At 52.0% G+C, this 23473-nt stretch overlaps 6 protein-coding genes across 6 annotated transcripts; 2 read left to right on the top strand and 4 right to left on the bottom strand.

The window, feature by feature from the left end:
* Positions 1-363: 363 nt before the first annotated feature.
* M430DRAFT_50157 (hypothetical protein) lies at positions 364-3482 on the bottom strand (the record flags this gene model as incomplete). Its single annotated transcript, XM_024868124.1, has 8 exons — positions 364-1974; positions 2033-2277; positions 2332-2488; positions 2540-2632; positions 2683-2862; positions 2929-3011; positions 3061-3264; positions 3317-3482. The coding sequence occupies 8 exons, from the start codon at positions 3480-3482 to the stop codon at positions 364-366; spliced, it is 2739 nt and encodes a 912-aa protein (XP_024721765.1).
* Positions 3483-8997: 5515 nt separating this feature from the next.
* M430DRAFT_100079 (hypothetical protein) lies at positions 8998-10112 on the bottom strand (the record flags this gene model as incomplete). The annotated part of the gene is made up of 2 exons (XM_024860606.1): positions 8998-9679; positions 9736-10112. The coding sequence occupies 2 exons, from the start codon at positions 10110-10112 to the stop codon at positions 8998-9000; spliced, it is 1059 nt and encodes a 352-aa protein (XP_024721764.1).
* Positions 10113-11351: 1239 nt separating this feature from the next.
* On the top strand, positions 11352-13769 carry M430DRAFT_234588 (hypothetical protein). The gene is made up of 6 exons (XM_024864908.1): positions 11352-11512; positions 11604-11620; positions 11682-11833; positions 11904-13007; positions 13056-13496; positions 13543-13769. Exons 1-6 carry the CDS (start codon positions 11463-11465, stop codon positions 13567-13569), a joined length of 1791 nt encoding a protein of 596 aa, XP_024721763.1. The 5' UTR covers positions 11352-11462; the 3' UTR covers positions 13570-13769.
* Positions 13770-14296: 527 nt separating this feature from the next.
* On the bottom strand, positions 14297-16305 carry M430DRAFT_50153 (glycoside hydrolase family 51 protein; the record flags this gene model as incomplete). Its single annotated transcript, XM_024868123.1, has 5 exons — positions 14297-15262; positions 15352-15572; positions 15628-15863; positions 16141-16168; positions 16227-16305. The coding sequence occupies 5 exons, from the start codon at positions 16303-16305 to the stop codon at positions 14297-14299; spliced, it is 1530 nt and encodes a 509-aa protein (XP_024721762.1).
* Positions 16306-16865: 560 nt separating this feature from the next.
* On the top strand, positions 16866-19592 carry M430DRAFT_120301 (hypothetical protein). The gene is made up of 12 exons (XM_024861773.1): positions 16866-17006; positions 17061-17115; positions 17186-17255; positions 17312-17400; positions 17538-17676; positions 17885-18060; positions 18116-18149; positions 18204-18621; positions 18686-18716; positions 18775-18832; positions 18882-19036; positions 19168-19592. Exons 1-12 carry the CDS (start codon positions 16980-16982, stop codon positions 19482-19484), a joined length of 1569 nt encoding a protein of 522 aa, XP_024721761.1. The 5' UTR covers positions 16866-16979; the 3' UTR covers positions 19485-19592.
* Positions 19593-19984: 392 nt separating this feature from the next.
* M430DRAFT_234573 (hypothetical protein) lies at positions 19985-20689 on the bottom strand. Its single transcript, XM_024864906.1, has 2 exons — positions 20486-20689; positions 19985-20428 (listed from the first exon to the last, which is right to left on the bottom strand). Exons 1-2 carry the CDS (start codon positions 20631-20633, stop codon positions 20127-20129), a joined length of 450 nt encoding a protein of 149 aa, XP_024721760.1. The 5' UTR covers positions 20634-20689; the 3' UTR covers positions 19985-20126.
* Positions 20690-23473: the final 2784 nt, after the last annotated feature.

Below are 23473 nucleotides of genomic sequence, written 5' to 3'. Positions count from 1 at the left end.
CCGAACCACCTCCGTACTGGGAAGTGCAGTGGTAAGGTACCCTTAGGTAAGAAACAGAGAAATACCAGGTAGTAGAAGGATTTTGAGGTATCTTCTGCACTTAACAATGGAATGCGCAAGCTACATCACAACCTCAATGAAACTTACAATCACATGGCAAAACACACCTAAGGTACCTGTTAGGTCCACTCCCGAAAGATACTTGTACTCAATCTACAATAGTACCGTAGCTACATATCTGCTATCATACCCGCCGTCATGAGGAACTTACAACTAGATGCTCAATTAAGATTCTTGAATTTAAACACAATGATTTATACATAAAATCATTATCGCTATCGTTGATAAAAAAGCTACATACATTTAAGGCGCAGCCTCTACTTTCGTCTGGCCATTTGGTATCCCATTCGCAACACCATTCGCAACATGTCCATTAACGGCAGTCGGAGAATTAATCTTAGCCTCTCCAGAGGTAGACCCTGGCCCAGAGCCAGTCGCTGACCCTACTCCTCCTTTCTTCTCATCCTCACCATCATCATCATAGTCTTCGTCAACATCCATCTTCCGCGCAGCCCGTTCAGGCTCTCCAACCGGAGGAGGTGGTGGAGGAAGCTCCAGCCGTTCGCGTTCCCTCTCCCGTTCTCGCCCGTCGACGGGATACTCCTTTTGAGCTGGCGGTGGAGGAGGTGCTTGGTGTTGTTCGTGGATAGGAGTATGGGCTGGAGGAGGAGGAGGCCCTTGCTGCATAGGTGGCAAGTGGTTTGGTGGTCCATGCGTTGGGGGATGATGGGCTGCCTCAGATGGATGGTAATTTTCATTCGCACGATGCTGCTCTTCAGCGCGGCGTTGGTCCTCTGCACGTCTTTGATCATCGGCGCGACGTTGATCTTCAATGCGACGTTGATCCTCGGCGCGACGAGCTTCAGAGGAGCTGCGTCGGAACGGCTCTCCAGATGGGGTTGAGGGTCTACGATGATGTAGATCATCCATCCGCGCCCGATTCTCTTCGGATGCAGGCTTCTTCACCGACGTCTCCTCTTCCCATTCTCGATGCCTCTTAGGACCCACTGATGCAGGCCTGTCCCCATTACGCTCCGCCGCCGCCGCCGCAGCTTCGGCAACCATAGCAGATGGTGGCGCGGGAGCACCACCTTCGATCCCGCCTGGATTAGAGATATCTGGGTGGTGCTGGTAAGGTTGGTGGGGATAGCCAGCTTTGGGTGAGGGCATTCGATTATTCTCCATGATTGGTCTTACTTCTGGTCGCGGACTGCTACCTCGACCGAAGGGTGGAAGGGAGCCTTGGGCTTGGGCTTGACCTGGTCCTGGGCCATTCATCCCATTTGGAGCAGGGGGGAGTGCCGCAGAGGGTCCAGGGCCGGCGTAGTTAGGATTTGAAACTCGTTGCGGCTGGGATGGTGGTGGGGCTTGGGACTGTGGCGGAGGAGGAGGAGCCACAAGTCCTGGTCCAGAATACGGGGCCATGGACGCGTGGTGTTCACGAGGGGGTGACCGACGAGGTGGCGGCAATGGGGCCTGGCGATCGGAAGGTTGGCCTGGGTACTGCCTGATCTGCTGCTCTTGTCTGGGGCTCGGGGCACGTGGAGGAGGCGGGATAGGACCCCTAGCAGGCTCCCTATCATAAGGGTTGGGAGGCTGAGGTGGGGGGTTGATCTCAGCAAGTCGGCTTCCCCAGCCATTCGCTGATGGGCCACCGGGCGGACCATTAGGTGGAGGTTGAGGAGCCGCATTTCCCCATTGAGGCGCAGGGGGTCCAACGGCTCCGCTAGCTTGATACGCTTGGGGATGAACATCTTGGGGGAGCGGCGCGCTGTTCTGCCCAGGCATGCCATTGCTCTGTCCGCTGCGTAATAGCTGGAGACGAGCCTTGATGTGGATATTGCTCGGGTCAAGCTCTGCGGCGCGTTGATACGCATCCAGCGCATCGTTGATCTGATTGTTACATGATTCATACTAACACAACGGTTAGTGATGGCTCAAGCAAGATTGGACGGATCTGAAGCAGACTTACCAGAGTCCCAAGGTCGTACCAGACTTCGGAGATGTACGGGTTCAAGCGTATCGCACGGGAATATGCATCTAGCGCATCTCGGTACTGGTTGATTTGATAGTACAAAACGCCAATCGAGCACCAGAATGTCGGGTTCCGTCCGTCTCGGTAGACGGCTTGCTGATAGGCCTCGTACGCCTTTGGGTACTTCTGCTGCGACATGTAACACCGACCAAGCAGATACCAACTTTGCGCATCACTTTGGTCTGCCACGTGTTAGCGCGTGTAATGGAGGGCTGATGGTTTTTGACTCGTCTTACCAGAGCTGACAGATTTTTCCAGATACTCAATTGCACTCTCCTGACTACTGAAACTGTTGCTTTGTTGATGGTGCAGCCAGCCAAGCTGTTGGAGGACCTTGGCATGGTTGGGATCTCGGTCAAGCACACGCCTATAGGCCAACTTGGCATTATCGTACTGTTATTCTGTTAGAATGAGGTAATCACATTTCCCTCCTTCGCCACTTACATCTTTCTGTTGCTCATGAACATGTCCAATTTGAAACCAGATATCTTCCTCAGTCAACGGAGTGGGTGGTACAGAGACTATATATCTGAAGCACTGTGTATTATTAGTGCCTTGCTTATTTCGAATTGTTTTCTGCGACATACCTCGAGACTCTGTTGGTACTTTTGTTGTTGCTTGTAAATTATACCCAGTCGGAAGTAAATCTCATTCGCCTTTTCAAAGTCTGGCTGCATGCGCATGACCTGCGAAAAAGCTTCTTCGGCATGTTCCAGTGACCCATATCGGTCGTACAGGATTCCGATCCCATACCAGAGTTTGGGCTCCTGATTTTTCGGCCCGTCAGCTTTGGCCACATTCACCGTATTGGGGGCGGGGGCGGGTGAGCCAACCTTTGGATCTCTGAGATGATACAGAGCTTGCTGATAAGCAGAATATGCCTGTTGCAAGTCGTCCATCATCAAGTAGCAATGGCCTACGTTATCAGATTAGTGACGCAGGGCATGGGAAGCCGAGATACTCACCTAGACTTCCCCAGACATCACCATTATTCGCATCCAACTTGAGAATATTCTGAAGATACTCGACCGCCTTATGAAATTGCTCTTGCGTACGAAGGATACAGCTGATAGCATTCATGGCCGGGATAGATCTTGGGTTGCAACGAAGTGCATGTTCATACGCAATCATGGCCTCTTCAAGATTGCCCATGAGTTCCGCGACGCTCCCTGGTAGAGCTGGTCAGTACTGCTCAAGTTGATCTTGTGAGAGTGGCCTTACCAAGTTGAAGCCACACCGCCTCATTCATCGCGGCCATCTGCTGCGCAGCAGGCCACTGTTGTTGCGGTTGCGGTTGCTGCGGCGCCATAACTGGGGGAGGAGGGCCTCCTGGCGGTCCATGATGCAATTGCATGCCTGCTGGAGGCGAAGGATGATGGGTAGCCATAGTCGATACCGACATCTAGCAGCGGGCTGTGAGGCCGGAGAGAGTGCGCTGAGAGCCTGGCGCCCCGATGTCTCGTCAATGCTTCAGCAGGAAGCAAGGGCGACAAGACTATAGCAAAATCGCGATTCGGCAGTAGCAAGTGCGATCGACGTCGACCATGCGAGGAGGGGATTGAGATCTGAGGGTGAAGACCAGAGGGAAGTGCGCAGATGGGAGGCGATGAGGATGTCGATGCGACCGAGAGCCGTGGCGTTTCGTTTCCCAGGATCTCTCGATTAATCCCGAACACACACAGACGGTACGTGGGTAGCGAGAAGGGTCAACTGCGGCTCGAGCGAGCGACAGCAGTTCTCGTCTTCGACAGCAGCGACGGCGACGAGGAGAAGTGAGGTTATTGATGCGGGCGGGCGAGAGAGAGAGAGGCGAGATGGGAGGATCTGAGGCTCACTCGCAGGTCGGGGAGCAGGAAAGGAAGAAGGGATGACGGGAGGGCGTGAAGAAGAACAAGAGCGCGCCATTCGAGCCACCGAGAACCCTAACCCAGCGGAGGGTACCTACTAGGTACTTGGGCAGTCCGCAGAGTCTCAAGTACCCTTGCCTAGAGCGGCCGGCCGAGGCGGGAAGCGTGTCTGACGCCGACGAAAGGAACGAAAGGAACGCAGCGTGCGCTTAGCCTAAAGGGGTAGCTTCGCGCCGCGCGGGGCCAAGGGGGGGGTTCCAGCCTAGCCTAGCGCCACATGCACGTACGGGCCCCCGGCAGCTTGGCGAGTGCAGGCATGGTGCGACTTTCCTTCCGGAGACTGTCTGTCCCATCCCATCATCCATGGGCCCGTTGGTCGCTAGCCCTCGCTAACCACCATTAGCCGTAGCCGCCAAACACTTCTGACTTCCGGGGCGGTAGCCAATGGCGTGGCGCCGCGGTCCTGCGCATGATTCCCCAATCGGGACAGGGAAGGGAGGCACGCAGCACTGGACTGGATTGTTTTCGCTTGCGGGTCCCCTCGCTATCCCGCCCGCGGGCAGTGCGGGTGCTACGTAAGGCATTATTGTCCAGGACGAGAGAACAGAGAAGAGAGAAGAGAGGAGACAGCTACCTAGTTGCCTCTCCCTCGCCGGGGGGTTGTCTGGGACTCTGAGTGCTGTGTCCAGTTACGCCAGACGCGGTACATTCGGGGCGTAGTGCAGCGCCCTGCGGTACAGCACCGGCTTCTCGGTTTGGAATTTTGGGCAGTCGGGCCAGCCGGGGGGAAGAGCAAGTGTCGCAAGTGGGCTACGGTCTAAAGGGCAAAGCCGCACGCCCAGGAGGGACGGGACCGGGATCAGGAGCAGGAGCAGCCGAGCAGGATCATCAGTGATTCAGTTGATCGGTGTGAGGCGTGGCGGGGCTGGGGGGGTCATGACGCATCGCGTTAGCGCGCAGAAGAGCCAGGGCTCCGAACGACCCCGGAAAGGGGCTAGCGCGGCCCTACTTAGTAAGCCGCTGCGTGGGCAGAAGGTGGGCGAAGTGGGCGAAGTGGGCGAGGTGGGCGAGGTGGGCGAGGTGGGTAAGGTGCGGGTCTGGATTCTGGAGAAACTTTTACTGCTCGAAGCGGCAAGGCGCGTTTGTTATTATTAACCCTGGTCTTACGGCGTACGGTGTCATATTGGCAAGAGGGAGGCGGTTATTCGAGCCGTCGGCGGTCGCGCATCTCATCATCAACGGCCGGACCAGGGCTCGTCATGTGCCCGCCATCTCGACCAGCAGCAGCGCGGTGCTGCGCTGTGCCTGTGCTTGCATCATGACGATAATATGATACCTACTGTAGCAACGGGAGAATAAATAAGACAGTCCGGCGCCGTAGTGACAGGATAATCATAGGATGGTTCAAAAACAATAGTCCGCGTGTTTATCTCCTAGTCTGCGATGTTCGATGCGTCCTCGGAGCCGGGGGCGATCCGTCCCAAAAGGTAATCTTACATACGGAGGGCCACCGCAGATATGCTGCTCTCGCCACACGCCTTTCTCGACTCTTCTCAACCCATACATCACTCCATTTACCTGCCAATCAGTCCCGTGCTAGGCCACGATTCCTCGATACTCAGGTACTTGTCCATTACTCACAGCAAGCGCTGCTGCTGACTGAGGTCCTCCCTCCGTCCAGTTCCCGCACACCAATCCTTCCCCGCCTCGGGGTGCACGAGATGGCTGCGCTGTACCTACCGTGTCTACTGCTATACTACCTACCTACCTTACCTTAGGGATATACCTTAGGGACGTCGTATCGTCTAGCACGGACTCTTTTATGTGTGGTGTGGCTGTCGCCAAACCAGTCAGTCCTCTGTATCCCGCCAGCAGATGCGGCAGCTGAAATCCGTACCCCAACAACAACAATACAACGAGGCCAGAGGGGGTTAATAAGGATAAGACGGGACATAAAAAGCAAGAAAGAAAATCGAACATCGAGGGGGGAAAGAGGGAATAGTAATAAGCCTCCTTGTCTCACAACCAGGCCCCTTCACCAGCGCCACCCTCGCCTACGCGCAGCAGAGAGAGATCCCCTCGTCCCCAATCCGGGCCATCCCCATCCCCAATCTCCATATGCATCTCCATCTCGGTGCCCATGTCGTGGCCACCGTCCCTGTTCCCTGCCGCCACGGCCGACCATGTACGGAGTACCTAAGGCAAGGCAAAGCACGGAGGTACGTAGTACGTGTGTGCTACTGTACCTTGGGCTTAAGCGAAACGAAAAACCCTTCGGCTCGCAGCCTCAGGTCTCAGGACTCCAGGACTCAGGAGTTGAACGCGGTCAAGGCAGCCAGGCAGCCAGGCATCCAGACCACCTTCCAAGGGGGGATCTCCCGCACCAGGCCTGATCAGGGCTACGTCCCCGTAGCATTTGCGTGTGTGGGGCCCTGTGGGACAGTGGAAGTGAACAGTGGGACAGTTACTTAGTAGTGGGAACATCGACGTCGCGAGTCGTGACAGGCGTGACTATGTGTCGCACGGCATAGCGCCTGCACCTGGCTCCGTATACTGCCTGCACCTGCGCACGGCAGGGTGTGGCTGATCAGCGCAGAAACCGGCCAAGCCATATTATTATATCCATGATGGATGGATGATTCTTGCTCCCGCCCTGGGCCCCTAACAACTACTACGATGGCATCTGATGCAAGAGTTTCAAGCTGGTTGAATCCCTCGCTGGGTTCGTGGTTCTTATTTTCGTATTTTTGTGCTAGGGCTTTCTCTTCTGTCTCTTCCATTCATCCTCACTCTGTCTTTTCTTCTATTATTGATACCCGCGCACACCTGCCACACGAGGGCCTCCCTATCGATAAACAACAGCCTGCGCTTCAGCCGCTTTTCCTCTTTGTGGAGAACGTGGGCACTAGCCCGGCCCGAACGCATTCCACGCTCCTGCATCCTCCGGGGCCTATTATTGGACACAGCCGATCATCATCAGCCCGGCATCCTTCCATCTATCCAGAGCACGTGACTCTACATTCAGAAGAGTGCGAGTGTTGATCGTTTTGATTTAAGCATTTACCAACTTATCTATCCTTCTCGATCTTCACAGCCACTACAAACCTCGCAGGCAGAGGGCACCAGTCATATCACGTGCTAGCCCCTCGTATCGCCTGTGAGGGAGATGTGGCGTACGCGCCGGTTGGTTCTCGCCCCGGCCTCCTGCATCTCGGGAAAGGGGGAGGGGAAAGCGAGAGGAGGAGAAATAATAATGGAAAATGGAAAATACACCAAGGTAAATGAGGTACTTAAGTCTGTATCCACACCTGGCGACTGGGCTGGATCGAGACCCACGCTACAATGCTGCCGAGGTGGGCGTTCAACGCCACCGACCTTTGGCTTCAAATCCTGATGGCTATCATGCATATCCCCAACGAGAGAACTTTTACCTTGCTCTATCTGCGCCTCCACACAACCTCGCTGTCAGATATCTTCTGGGCTCATGCCATGCCTGCCCTGCTTGCTTCACCACCAAGCATCCATCCCCCACCTCCAAGCAAGTGTTTAAGCAAGTGTTAAAATACCTCCCTATTGTACGCCTGAGACAAGCCCCCTCCCTCCTCACGGCGCCTGCTGCAACGGCGCCCTGCAGGGTGTCAGATGCACATCTACGCCAGCTGTCCAGAACGGCTGCTGCCTCTGTGCACGGAGCTTTATTGCAGTCCCTCCATACATCCCATCTCTCCATACCTCCGTCTATCGTTCCATACATATACATATCCATAATAACCTACATACATACATATACATAAATCTCACAGCACACATGCATAACACACAGAACTAACGTCAACAAGCCTGAAGGAAAACAAGAAAGCAAGAAAAAGAAAGCAAAAGGAAGAAGAACAAGAAGAAGAAGAAGCAAAAACAAGCTCGCAGCGAGCATGTGCATGCAACTAATTCTGTATGTACACGTCCTTAGCCGCGTTTTGCCTGCTAGCTAGCCTCCTGCTCTGCTCGGCTTGGCTTGGTTGGGGGTGCGGAGGGGGGAATGCCATGCACAGGAGTGAGATAAACGGATCGGGGCGAGGGACGCTGATCGATCGTATAATACGCAAGTTATAATCTGGTATTGTACAGTACATCGTACATTACATTACAGTGCTTTAAAGCCGCTATCTAATCATCATATCATATCATATTTATAATATATACATTCAACCACCCCCCCCCCCCTTTTTCCTCCTAACAGCTAAGAATCTTCCATCTCATAATCATCCATCGCATACATAGCCAGCCAGCCACCACCACTTTCCATACTCTATCCCAATAAAACCAACCAAAAAACAAAAGTATATAAAACAAAATCAAATCCCCTCCGTCCCCCCCTTTACACACCCATCCATCCATCCATCCATCCATCCATCCATCCAGTCACCCACCTTGCTTAAATGCCTAAATGCTAATACAATTATTATCCCACCCCCCTCTCCTTCTCCTTCTCCTTACCTACCTCACCTACCTCACCTACCTTACCTAACCTAACTTACTTGCATAAGAACCCCGTGCATACATACATACATACCTTAGAGCTGGAGCTCAGATAGATATGACCAATCGGCTCGGGTTGCGTAGCAGCAGCAAGCGTGAGGAATTCTGGTTCGTGGGATTGGCTCACGTGATTTTCTAGTTTTTCGGAATGGGGGCGAGAGAGGGTGAGGGGCGCTACCTTTACCTTATATACTGCGTAGAGGAGGGGAAGGAAGGAAGGAAGGAAGCAGGAAAGAAGCTTTTTGAGAGGTGGAGTAGAATGCTAGGATGCGGGGAAGGGAAATGGAAATGGGGTCCTCACCTGGCTGCTGGGGACTGCGTGGGATGATGCGCGATCGGACGGGAGACCGTCTTGGAACAGGGGTATCATTTTGATGTAATAAGGTACGGTACAATTGACATTACACGCTGATAATATGCCCGGGATCGTTGAAAAGGTACACCAAGGAGATCTCACCAACATAAGAGGTATCACGCGCCACTCCTCCTCGCCCACGGCCTAAGCTTCCCCCCTTCATGCTATCATTTCGCTTCCTCCCTATCTGGCTGATATGGTGTTTCCCCGAGCATCGCAGGTTGTGAATTCGGCTGGGCTTGAACTGGGACACCCGACGAGGGGCCCGAAGGTGGTGGTTGTGCTTTGGAGGTAGCTTTAGCCGTTACATTGTTCAGGCGTTGATCCAGCGCCTTTAACGCCAGCGCTCGTCGGCGCTCTGCTTCTGCTCTCGCGCCACCTGGGGCGCTTCTCTGAACGAAAGTCTCTCCTCGAGATGCCGATACGTCAGCTGCGGAGAATGGAGTGCATATTCGCAGAGAGACCAAGACGCTGAATATTTGATTCGACACCGCTGCGACAAGGGGTTTCACTGGACTGGGGAAGAACTCGGCGAAGGCGAAGGTCTCGCTAGCGTCCCCGCGCAATGTTGACGTTTGGGATGTTTCCAGGTCTGGGAATGCAGACTTATAGAATCTGAGATATGTCCAGCTGGTCAAGAACGCACTTGTGACGAGGAGGACCGAGGCGATGCTCAACAAAGGGGTGAGCGACAGGAGGAAGACCGTCAGGACGTGTATGAGGGGGAATCGTGGGACTCGGAGCGAAACGATTCCGCGGAAGAGCGTTACAGTATGTGAAGGCACAAGCTGAGAGAAAGCCACCAGGAACGAGATTTGTAAAGGTATAGACCCATTGATGGAGGTTAAACTATGAAGGATGTCAGCATGCAGCAGGGGGCGCAAGATAGGGCATTGAAGACTCACGTCCATCGCATATCTCCAGTGATACTAAACAAGATAACCAAGATGGCAAAGGATAGCACATTAGGGATTATTGAGACCACCAGGAGGAATTTCGCAAAACCGGCGGATGTCCATGCTCTCTCCAGGTATCTTCCACCATAAAAAATTGTCAGGCCAGCTGTTCCCAGCGTAAAAAGATTGCTCTCGACCAGCGTAGTAGTGAGGAAGGTCCAAGGGTAGATCAGAGAGAGTTGCGGCACCAGGATAAGGTATGGCACTACTATGCTAGACTCGTCGGTCCACTGTCTGTATCGGATGGCGGCGTTGAGGATGGACTGGGAGAGGAGGGTGATGATGAGAATGCGGGTGATGGGCGGGAGGTTCAAGCGTGAAGGCATGATGGCGATGGGAAGCGGATCTGGAATTCGAGTCCTCCGAGAGGATCGGGGTTGACGACGGAGGATGGGTTTCGAGGACGGAAGGGTATCAACAGTATCAGCGGGATCAACAGGTGCCAGCATCGCCAAATGTCCGAATAGGAAAGGGAAAATCAGGAGGCTCGTGCACGGGCCATGGCAGCCTCATGTGTCAGGCAGAGAGCAGGCAGGAAATTTAAAGTTCTCGAACCTTGGAAGTTCGGTAAAGCACAGGACAGGCTACAGGATGCGAGTCAATTTGTCAAACGAAGCTACGGAAACACGACGACTCCATCAACAGCAGAGCCATCCAGCAGATTCAGGGCAAATCCATCCGGGCAACAGATCGCTGAATCGAAGAGACGTTGGCCTCTAGGATCGGTGGCCAGAGGACAACTGACTCGGGACGACGTGCTGGCCGTTCGTTGACGCTGCCGATCTTCTGGAACAGTGCCTGCATCCCAGCTTTCGGAGATTTCTGCACTCTGATACAGTATATAGGAGCATCGCCAGGATCGCCGCCACACGAACGGGCCCCCAATAAACAGGAGCAGGAAGCAAGAACTAGGCGGGCGGCGGGAGCGGTAATATAGCAATAACAACAATCAACACCGACTGTGTCATCGCGGCCGTCAAAATCACAACACATAACACACAGGGCGTCGATCACCCTGGCGGCGTGTGGGCGCTAATCGGCCTAGCAGGTCTAAGAAGCCGAGCAGCGCAATCCCACACACCCACGGTACACACTACGACGATTCCAGCGCAAAACCCACACCCACACCGGCTGTTCCGCCTGCACCATCGGAGTTCCTTCGTACAGTACCGCGCAAATCCAGGGCCCCCTGGCCTCCTGGATTCTTGGGCTCGTGGGCTGTTGTGCACAGTGTTCGCTGTACCACGCCTGGGCGTCGTCGTTGACTCCTGCGCTCCTGGACCTGGACGCCTGGACAACTGGATTGGCCGCTGGGCACTCGATACTGGACACTCGACAACATTCCTGGCCTGCCCTATCAAAGTCATTACTACGCCACTCCCCTTCCCTGGTCTTGGCTTTGCGCGGAGGCCTGCCGCTTGCTGTCCCCACAAGTTACAAGTGCCCACACCCATCGCCCGAAACGAAATCAACCCTTCAACTTACCTTTCGTTTTTGACTCTCCCTTCTTCATCTCCAATTCCCAACTCCCCTCCGGAGACCACATCGCATCGCCATCAACTCCAACGTCTTCTCCCCGTCCCGAACCCTATTGTAACGTGTTCAGCCCCCACTCCAGCCCCCCCCGTCTCCCTGCATCGCGTCGCCCTGTCCGCTCCCCTCCCCCCAGCGCCGCGATGATGAAGGAAGCGTTGGACTCCGACAAGCTCAATTATTTAATCTGGCGGTATGTGTCTCCTCCTGATCTGAGTCGCCTTCTGGGCCTCCCAGGTACGCATGGGATGGTGTTTCGCTAACGGCACATTCTCACTGCACAGGTATCTCGTAGAATCAGGTGGGTAGACCAACGCAGCATCTGAGGGACGCCCTCGTGGAAGACTGATTTGGAGTTCTAGATTACCAAGACACGGCTCTTCGCCTTCAGAAGGAGTGGAACCTTCAAGATCCGCAGCAGCTGCCATTTGCGCCCCACGTCACAAATCATGCACTAGTCTCGATCCTGAACAAAGGTCTGCTGTACCACGCTGCTGAGAGGGAGACTGCGCGGGTATGTAACAATCCATGATGGCTCAGCTAATCTTGGCCATGTCCCCTCTCGAACTGACGCCTTCTCCCAGGTAACTCGTGATGTTGTTGACGAGCCCGTCGCTGGCTTCTTCGGGCCCTTGACGCTACAGCAGCCTCGCCCAGAAATTGGCGAGGAGGACCTGGAAAATGTCCGAAAACGTCAGCTCGAGGATGAGCAGCCCCAAGTCAACAGTAATGGCAACAGTGATGCCACTGGCACCGGCAATGGCCCGGCCAAGAGACCGCGACTCAGCAACGGCTATGAAAATGGTTTCGAGTCTACTCCTAAATCCCCCATGGACGTTGATGACGAGCAGAATGTGGACGGGAACGCCTATCCGTCGCCCGAGCAGCTCCCATCCCCGGTTGCCGCCACGATTGGCCCGGAGAGGGGCACTCAGGTGGAAAAAGTATCTGATCTCAGCACCGACACGACATTTCTCGATCTCGCCGGCGATGCATCCTCGGGTATCCTGTTGCAGTGCGAGTGGAATCCTCGAGACCCGACGATCTTGGCCGCGGCGGGAACCGATGCGCTAGCACGGATGTGGATGTTTTCGCGTAGCGGCAAAACTACGGCAACCGATCCGGAACAGGGCGCACAGGCGGGCCAGGCCCGCGTCTTTCCGCCTCACCACAATCTCCTGGATGAAGGGGTTGCGGCCACCACTACCGCAACCGGGTTGGCCTGGACGTCTAATGGCCAATATATCGCTGTTTCCAGCGAGCCCATTGATGATGGAACCGCAAAGGTCCAGGTGTGGAATACCGATGGCGTCTCGGTCGCTTCTTTCAATGCCTTCGAATCTCCCATCATTTGCTTGCGCTGGAATCCCTCCAACAGTCTCCTCCTTGCCCTATCTCCCGAGTCGGATGGCACTCTCATCACGGTGATGTCTCTGGCTACCCAAGAGTCTTTACAGTACTCTTTGTCGCAACATATTCTGATAGAGCAACCCCTGGATGCTGTCTGGACGAGCAACGAGGAATTCGTCCTTTGCGGCGGTGATATGCTCCAAGCGTTTCACTGTGTTGATGGTGCAATCTCCCACGTCCGAAAGTATGAAACTCGCGAAGGCCATGCTCTGTCGAAGGTCGCCTTTGATTGGCATTCCCGACTTCTTGCTACTGCCAGTGATACGGGCATGATCGATGTAGGTTTTTGGTTATTATTCAATAATACTTTACTGACACATGCATAGATCTGGGACCAGGACGGCCAATGCCATTCCTTTAATGCTCATCAGGGAGTAATTACATCTCTGGTCTGGCAGCCTATGCAGACTCCTGCAGTCTTGAGCGATGTTGCAGAACGACTATTAGCATCAGCTGGCGAAGATGGTGCTATAAGCATATGGAATGCACGCTCGTCAGAAAACAAATCGAAATGCTCAATGACTATGGGGTCGGGGGTGGTTGCTTTAGCATTCACACCTGACGGCAGCTTTATTGCTGGAGCTACTAGTGAGCGCGTCCTGATTTGGAAGACTGATGATGTGAACTTGCCTCGGGCGAGCTGGATTCGGGGAGATGAATTAGGTTGGCAAACACCGCAATCGCACGACTCTGCACCCGATGAGGACCAGCACTGCTTGTGTTGGGATGCGGATGGTCAGAAACTTACATACGGAGTTAACAGCCTGGTACGTATAGGATTAAGTTTCTGTTTCACAGGCTGACCGAGTATAGCTGGCTGTGATCAATTTCCAACGATGATACCATGCATCGTAGGACTTGCTTGACACCATCTCACGATTTTCAGCACGCCGGGGGATTTTATTTCAACGGACCTGAGATATTAACGACGACACAAATTCAGTGTCGCACAAAAATAATCGCCGCGCCACGAAAGAAAGCCAGGCAGAATCGGTTCGGTTCGCCTCAACTGTCGCGGAGCGCAACGAGGACGCTGGCGAACCAGTGGCTATGATTGGACAACGTGTTGGTGATCTGAGAGAAATTCAAACTCAAATCTAAGTGGGAGGAAATGCCGAGAAGAATGGGCTATCGATTCATGATATTGAGGCCAGCAGTCTCATAGACTCTTGTTAACACACTGTAAAGTAGCAGACGATTAGGATACCCAGGATCATAGGTTGTTTCAATAACTGTGCATCTATTTTAGGAAAGCAATACCACTGATTGAACACGTCCAGTCGTTACCGAGGTACGGCCTTATATACAAGTGTCTGAGCATCGGAGGCTCTTTAGTTTCGTGCAAGAGTATCTTTTCAAAACAAGCGTTTAACGGCAAAGCATCTTTTCCAGTTTCAAGCATCTACGTTGCACCTCAATATTGAGAGGGTCAAGCCCATCACGCATCACTCCGCAGACGTGACCTCCAATTACTTTTGGGCTTCAACGAAGATTCATTTTATTTACTCAAGGGCGTATACAAAGGACCCAACAATTTATATATCTAAAATTCTGCAGTTGGCGCACTTCACTCCCATGCCATCTTCCTGGTGTCTAATCGGAGACCATCCCCCTTCGACACATCCTTAACCTTCTGCCCGGTCTGCCATCTCAGCATCGTCATCGAGTGCTTGGCGAACTTGAATTTCCCCTGGCCGTCCCACTTCGTCTCCGTCACGCCAACCTCCTCCTTCCCATCCGCATTCACAGCTTTGACACTAGGTCCAGACACGGTATAGACCGTGGCATTCCCCACACCTGTCAGATCAACTTCATAGTCTCGAGTCTCGTTGATATTGACAACTACCAGGCTTACCACCCCATCCTCGTTGACGGAAGCACTGGCATCCAGCCAGCTTGCTCCTTGTTCCAAGACTCCCTGGAGCCAGGCCGGCTGCGTCACTCCATCATATGCCCCGCCCTTGACGTGCACCCCTACGGTCCAGCCCCTCATGTATTTGCTAAAGAGCAACAGGGGCCACCACGTAGCTTGCTTGACAATCCCATTCTTAGTTGTCATCAAGGGGCTGATAACATTGACGGTCTGCGCAATGTTGGCCATACCCACCCATTTACTCTGCCTGACGAACACATTCAACCAGACCCCCACTGCCAGGGCGTCAGAAAGCGTGTACAGCTCCTCGGCTCCCTGCTCGCCCGGGGCACGGACCGGATCCCAGACATTCCATTCATCGAAGCAGATCTTCGTTGGGGCGACACTGGGCGGGATCTTGTTCTCGATCCGGGCGATGTCAATAAGGGCCGCGGCAGTCTCGATGGCTCGTTCTGCGGAGAGTGGAGCCACGGCGTTGGGAACATGGTCGTTCGAGCAGGTGTAAATGTGGATGCTATGCATGTCGACATACGGAATACACGCCTTGAGAACCTCATGGTCCCAGGATGAATGGCCGGTCTCTCCGCAGAGGATCAAGCACAGACTTGGGTCAAGTAACTTGAGAGCCTTGGCCCATTGTGCAGCTTGCTTTGCATAATCCTCTGCGGTCATTTGGCCGACTTGTCATGGTCCCCACATCTGAGACTGTTAGCTCGAACTGCCTTGTCCTATGGGATTCTGGATGTCACCTCGTTTCCCAGAGCCCAATACTTGATGTTATATGGCTCTTCCCTCCCATGCTTTCTCCTCAGATTGGCATAGTAAGTATTTCTGGTACCATTGCAATACTCAACCCAAGCCAGAGCTTCATCAAGAGTACCTGTCCCAAAATTCAGACAGAAATAAGGCTCTACTCGTTTTTCCCGCCCTTCACTGAGAACTTCCAGCCAATGCATGAATTCGTCCGTGCCTAGACATATATCAGTGGCTAGTTTGAGATCGAATCTCTTTCAAAGATAACGTACCGAACTCGTTGGTCTCTGTCCCAAGCCACGCAAGCTCTGGCCGAGCTGGTCGGTTTTCCTTTGGTCCAACACCATCTTGCCAATGGTAGGTAGCAACGAAGTTCCCTCCTGGGTACCGAATCACGGGGATATCCAGCTCTCGGAGAGCTGAGAGGACATCCTTGCGATACCCATTGGAATCTGAGAGAGGGTTTCCTGGGTCGTAGATGCCTCCATAGATGCAGCGGCCCATATGCCTGACGTCCAACAATCAGCCGAGAAGAAATAGGAAGGGACAACTTAATCAAATAGAGTGGTCGACCATTTCCAGAATTTGAAGTACATCAGGATCTCCTTCAAAAAGGACGGGAGTCTCAGGTTCCTCTTTCTTCTTTGCTTCTCGCTGGCTTTCGGAAAGATCCAAAATTGTGAGAAGGGAAGCTGATTCTAAGTAGAGGAGCACGTGTGATCAAACTATTGACCCCAGCCTATATCATCGCAACAAGACACTTGACTATAATGAACTGGACTCACTCGGTGAAACCTCCATAGATATTTGGATCTGTGCGAAAGTCAGTAACTGTGTATCGTCTTTCAACAAAAGTCGAAGGCTACAGTACCAATCTTTGACAACCTCCTAGAAACATCTACATTGATTGAAGGCGTCTCGTCCTCTGGGATTCTCGTAAAAGTCGTCATCTTCAGTCAGTGTGTTTTGAGTGATCGCCTGAATTCTCGAAGATTCATGAAGCTCAAAGTCAACAAAGTCGACCTGATGAAATTTCAAGACCCCGCGTTCCACGCCATTCTTGCGGTCGTTGCCCTCCTCTCGGAGGCTAGACCTACTCTGAGCAGAAGTTCGCCTCCGCACCATGGGACGATGTTCTCCCCATGTTGGTGCTCAATAGCTGATTGGCGCGCATATCGTTGGTATCGGACGTGGACAAGCGAACTTTCAAGACGGCATTGTTCGACGGAACTAGTTGTTAATTATTCCACCGTGTTTGCAAGCGCTGCGTTCCATCCCGAGGTCTCCTTCCTGATAATAGAGGAGAAAGCTATGGGGAGAGCTATGGCTCGTCGCTTCACCCGCTATGGCTTCGAGGATGCGCTCCAATGAGCGATCCGTACAAGCCTCTCCTCCTCCTGTCGTATGGGATCCCACTATTCTGGGGCCGAACGAGATAGCCCCCTGGTCGGATCTGATGTCTGGACTGGAGTTTCCCCCGCATGTCAAATCCGGGGTTCTAGCCTTCTCCAGTGGAGATGATTGCTTCTCCACGTGGTATAAGATGTCAGTTCTTCCCAGTGGGAGGCCTGGCCATGCTCCTCGAGCTCCTTCTTGATCGCACATCTCCTCGTCAATTACTAAAATGGTGCTCAATCCAAAATTGTACCAGGCATGTTTTGTCTTTTTCTGCGAGCCTGGAAGTTCTCTAATTGTGTTTCTCTAGTTCCTAGTGGGCGTGTTCGCCTCTCTGGGCTCCGTCCTCTTTGGATATGATCTTGGTAAGATGCCTCGATATATAACATGTTCTTTTCTCCTTGAGAAATGAATAGCTAAGTCAGAGCATAAAAGGTGTCGTTGCTGAAGTCATCGCATCATCCTCATTCAATAGCTACTTCAAAAATCCAACCTCGACACAGACGTAAGCTCCTACAGCATACTTCATACCCTAAGTGCATAAAGTTAATGAGTTGTCAGTGGAATTGTCGTCTCGTTCTTCACCGGCGGGGCGTTCTGTGGAGCAGGGCTAGCAGGGCCGTGTGGAGATAAGCTGGGACGAAGATGGAGTAGGTATCCCCAGGATTTCATCCCCAGGATTTCCCTCTTTTCTTCACTTCTGAGATACGCAATGTGATGCTAGGAGAGATAGTCCAGACTCTACCTTTATCCTTTCGAGGAGTCTCATTGCTGACATTATTCACAGCCATCATTATTGGATGCATGATCTACCTCCTTGGTGGGGGCTTCCAGACCGGTGCACAGAATCTGAATTACCTTTGGGCTGGCCGTTGGCTCGCGGGCCTTGGCGTCGGGTTTTTGGTCATGATCGTACCAGTATATCAGTATGTATACCCTGAGCAAACTTTCCTGCTCGAATTCTGAGATACGCTCAACAATTGTGCCCAATATTCCGGAAGCAGAATTTGAGATGCAAGAAAGCTATTAGTAGATGTCTATCTTTCAGGAATTATATATGACGCGGCTTCGAACCTCTTGTCAAAATCATTTCAATCATTGGTCAAGGGATGTACATCTGACTTTTATGAATAGGTCAGAGATTGCGCACCCTTCCATTCGAGGCACGGTCACTGCCCTGCAACAGTTCATGTTAGGGATTGGATCTTTCGTCGCAGGATGGGTCAGCTACGGTACTTATATCGGGTTGCATTCAACAGCTCAATGGCGTCTTCCACTAGGGCTCCAGATGCTACCAGCTGTTGGACTAGGTATAATCACCCAGGCGAATTCAAGCTTCGAATCCACGACTAACCAGCTCCGCAGCGGCACTTATATTCCTCTTTCCCGAGAGTCCACGGTACGTCAATAGTTTCCAGTTTTCCATAGTAGTAACTAATATTATTTCCACTAGTTGGCTCATTGATCACGGTAAACCCGACGAAGGTCTGTCAACTCTGGCTCGCCTTCACTCTCATGGCAACGAGGACGATCCATGGGTCAGGGCCGAATTCGACCAAATCCAGGAGAGCATTACGCACGAACACGAACATGAAGCAAAATCATATCTAGATCTATTTACTCACAAGCCCTCTTTCCGACGCTTGCTCATAGCTTGCACTCTGCAGGCTTCGGCTCAGATGACCGGTGTATCCGCAATCCAATACTATTCTGTGACGATCTATGGACAGATTGGAATCACTGGGTCCAACGCTCTGAAATACCAAGCTATCAATAACATTATTGCACTTCTTGGGGAAGCCTGCTGCCTCTTGCTTATTGATAGACTTGGAAGAAGATGGCCGCTGATCATTGGAAATCTTTTCAATATGGTATAATACCTATGCCCTCGGAATATATCCGTTGTTGTGCATGCTAACAAAGTGACCCAAATAGGTTTTCTTCCTCATTGCTTGCGTCTTGATTGGTATGTAAACCTCCTCTTTGTCCAGGATCAGATTCCCAGGAACTGACAGTAATTACAGCGCAGTTTCCGCCGGGATCTACCCACAACGACGCAGCATCTTGGGGTTTCATTGTCATGTAAGCGTGATGTCAAACTTTCCCTAGAATAAAATCTAATAAGCTGCAGGACTTGGCTTTACAACTTCTCTTTCTCCGCCTCCTGCGGCCCCTTGACTTGGATTATCCCTGCCGAGATATTTGACACCCGCACTCGAGCAAAAGGGGTCTCAATCGCTACAATGGTCTCCTTTGCCTTCAACACACTTATTGGTCAAGTTACAGGTTAGTTTCATCCTCCTGGGTATCGTCACCATTGCGGATTTTCACTTAAGCTTGATCAAAACCGCTGGTTCAGATGATTCTGCAGCGCAGCTACCATCTCCCAACTGAACAGCAGCTGACATTTTACACAGATACCGCAATGACCAACATAGGCTACCGATACTACTACCTCTTCATAATCTGCAACTTCACCAACGCACTAACCTTCTATCTCTTCCTTCCCGAGACCGCCAGACTGCCACTTGAAGAGATGAACTACCTGTTCACGAACGCGCCGTTCCTCGTCCCCTTCCACGACAAGAAGGCTTATCAAGCGAATTACGCGGCGGATCTGGAGCGGAGAGCGCGCGAGATTCGGGAGAAGGGGGATGTCGTGGCTGAGCATCAGGGGGAGGTGATTCATGAGGAGGAGGTCGTGCAGCGGGAGAAACAATCGGAGGCTGTTTGAAGGAGCGGAGTTGTCGTGGCCTCATAGCTAGTGTTAGACGGATATTCAGAGAGTCTCAATTTCTTGATTTGAGAACTAGAAGTTGCTGTCTATTAATACAAGAAGGTTAAAAGAACTAAAGTGTTAAAAGAACACTGTGTTGCCTTAAGGCACTATTCAGGCACTCCTCAAGCATCCGTCCTCAAGGGGACTAGGGAGCTGGTCTTATGAGATTTAAGCAGATTTTCTTGTCTTGGCTCTGATGACGGGTATAACTTGTTCAGAGCTTGTTGCTAAAGCTTGGATAAAAGCTGCACAGCATTCTCTTGGAACCTCATGAGCAATAAATAAAGTGCCATAATAAATGATTCAGCTTCGAAATCCTAGTCCAACCCCTAACAACAGCAGCCCTAGCAACCCCCCCCCCCCCCCCCCGCGAGGAAGAACTCATTTCTTCCCTTCTCTCCCTGTTACCTTTAAGTACCAATGGTGTCGCAATATCCACAATATCTACAGTAAATTTGAATACTAGGTATCTAGCTATCAAGTGCATGAAAGCATGATGCATCCCCAGTTCTCAACCATACGCTTCATGTCAATACACGCCGTCGAATCTGAAGACCCTGTCGGACGAATGTTATGGCAAAGCAAGTGTATGACAATTTACCAATTGTCTCCACCAGAGTGACTCCAACCACCAGTAGCAGCAGGAGCTGGAGCATCATCGCCCTGGGTTGCCCAAGCACCGGCAGCAACAGGAGCCGAAGCGGAAGCATCAACACCACCACCACCGCTATAGTTCGTGAAAAGGTCAGCATATTTATCAAATTCATTAGTGTCTGGAGCAGCAGGCTGAACAGAACCGCCACCACCATATGAAGGGCCAGCACCGTATGAAGCACCGGCATCACCAGCATCTCCATCCTCGACAGGAGGCTTTGTGCAACGAATCTTGGTGTGTCCCACTATTTGAAACAATCAGCACCCTCTCTTCGACGTTCAGAGTTGAGGGGAATGCTTACTCTCCTTACAGTTTTGACACTGGACACGAGAATCTGCGAGGTTGTTAGCTTCATTTAAACTCTGTAGGACAGGATCACACCTACAATCACGAGGCTTAGGGCACTCCTTTGAGATGTGACCTTCACCATCACAGTTACGGCAGATCATCTTACGCGGCTCGGGACACTCCTTTGCAATATGGCCATCGTTACCGCAGTTACGGCAGCCGCCACCACCACCACCGCCTGTGGGACAATCCTTTGCAAAGTGACCAACTAGAGATATGTCAATGACTGGGATCCAAGGGGAGAATGAAGAGATTTGCATACTCTCACCACACTTCTTGCACTCAACGCCCTCTGCGGAACGAGGCTCGGGGCACTCCTTGGCGCTGTGGCCTGATTTCTTGCAGTTACGGCAAGCAAACCGGTCAGGACGAGGGTTAGGACCTAGAGCGAGATGATCAGCTTATATCCATGAGCAGGAAAGGGTCTGACGTACAGTCGCGTACACGATGTCCAATCTCCTCACAATTGAAGCACTTTACTTGGGCACGGCCAATGACCTCTTGTTTCTCCTCAGGACAGCCCTTGGAAGTATGACCTAGCTTGTCACAGTTGTTGCACTTGGGTAGGCCCCGGTCAATAGGCTCACCAGCATCTGCAAGGCGAGCCAGGTTTTCCTCAGGGGTTGCTGGCCAGAGGTCCTTCTCCTTCGGACGTTGATGATTGGGGGACAGACGCCAGGACACAGAATACTTCTTGTCCATGTTTCCCTGGATGTCCATGTTGGTGTAAGTCAAGGCAAGTTCCTTCTCGATAGCGATCAAGTAGACGTTAATATTCTGGTTGCGGAAGGCCTTCTCGAGTTGGACATAGGTTACATCGGGTGTAGCCTTGATGAACTTCAAAACTGCCTCCTTAATGTCGTCCAGGTCACGCTCCTTGGCGGCAACCTTGAGTTCGGCCCAAGAGACCTCACCAGGGACATCAGGGATATTGCTACGATCAATCTTGCGAGGGTTCTTGCACTCCAAAGCAGTATGACCTGAAAGACGATTTTGTTAACATCATTCGGAAGCTTGCCGGGAAAAGAATTCCTACCTTCTTCCTTGCAGTTGTTGCAGATCTTAGGGGGAGCAGTGGGGCATTCAGATGCTCGGTGTCCCTGCTGCTCGCAAAGACGACAAGTGCCAGTAAACTCACGGGGAACAGCTGGGTTGGTGCATTCAGCCTTGGAATGACTATAGAAGTCTATTAGATGATATTTTTGGACATGATTGCGGGAATACGTACCCTTCTTCACCACAATTGAAACAAGCGCGTGGCTTGCTTGGGTTGGGGCAGTCTGCCTTGTTGTGACTACTCGCCATGTCAGATTTATACGCTTGTATCAGCTCGGAGAAGTTGACTTACCCATCCTCCCCACAGTTGAAGCAGCCGCCGCCATTGCCACCACCAAAGCCAGCACCTAGACCGGCACCAAGACCGGCACCTAAGCCATCATCATAAGCAGTCGCGCTTCCGTCAAAGTTGTTGGTAGCAGGACCGTCGTTCAAATCGTTGGTAGTAGTGCCGGCACCCCAGTCACCACCACCGCCTTCGGCGTTGTCCCAAGACATCTTGGATTTCACGTGTATCGTTTGGGTTTCAGATCTATGCTTAAAACGTGCGGGTCAGTAAAAGAAGAAATCACTGCGGGATTGGCAGATCTCTAGATCGAAATGTCCAAGAAGATTGACTTCGACTTCGACTTCGACTTCGAGATAAGCCCAAGCCCCACAGTCCAAAGAGAACTTGGGGAGAGAAAAGAGTGGGAAGACGAAAGCCAGAGATGGGGATTGATGACTTAGAGGAGAAAGTGTAAAGAGGGAAGAAGATGAAATGAAGATGATACAAAGTTGTTTGCGCGGCGAAACGCGAAACACGCTCGAGAGATGTGGCAGACCGATGCGTTGTGGACTGACCCGCTATAGACCGAGGCCTTAATAAACAGCAGAGCCGGCACCAAGTACATTAAGTAGACAGATACAGTTTGGAAGATGGAGTGAGGAGTATTGACCGCGGTGTATTGCACCAACCTCAACTTGGATTCTTCAACGACGTTGTTGATGTTTGCGAGGAAAAGCGCGCGGGGATGGAAACAAGACAAAAAGGAGTGTGTGTACACTTACCGTTGAAGGTTGATATTCAGGGTCGAGTCCACGAAGGGCTCGTAAGATCACAACTCGAGATCTTGGTGTTGATCAAAATGGTGTGGGAAAGAAGTGGAAGGTTGGTGGGAGAGAAGCTGGGCTTTATACTCAAAATACTCGAAGCGAGGGCATGTGCTTTTCTGAACGACATCGTCGCCGCGCCGACGACGTAATCAGCTCCCTTTCACCACGATATCGTCTGGGCGACGATCTTGCTGTTTGATGTCTTTGTAATATCCTTCCTTTGAGCTTACACAGCCTTTCCACCGTGTCTTGGAGAGCAAGTTATCTGAAAGGAATTGCAAGTCCATCCCGGAAATAGCCTCAACATCACACTCTGTACAAGCCTTATTGAGGAGTCGGAACCTGGCCTCGTGTCCCTGTACGCACCCGCGGAATCTCAGTCTAAGATTCCAGATTGATCCTTAAAAAGGAATAGTTGAATCCTCTTCGGCCGTCTTCTGGTCCGTATAGGAGACACTATGAACATCCCAGTCGTTACGATGAGTTGAGAAAATCCCAAGGCTCCTTGTTCTACTATTTTTAAAAGAGTGCCCTTAGATCTTCATGAGCAACTGGGAAGTAAAGACGTTAGGACAAAGGAAGCATCCCACGGGAAGTACAAACACGCTAAAACCTTCTGCATCAACATAGATAATAACCACAGAGCGCAGTACAACACCTGGTCCCGGATACGCGCTCCCCTACTCCCCAAAGCTGTATCCAAGAGGGGTGCTGGTCGTTTGACAGCGCTTAGAACTCGATACTACGGAAATTGGAAACACCACATGGAATTCAAAGACTTCTCGTTAAT

This window comes from Amorphotheca resinae (genome assembly GCF_003019875.1).
Source record: "Amorphotheca resinae ATCC 22711 unplaced genomic scaffold M430scaffold_5, whole genome shotgun sequence".
NCBI lineage: Eukaryota > Fungi > Ascomycota > Leotiomycetes > Helotiales > Amorphothecaceae > Amorphotheca > Amorphotheca resinae.
Note: the sequence above shows the minus strand (reverse complement) of the source record. Positions and strands in the feature narration are given on the sequence as shown.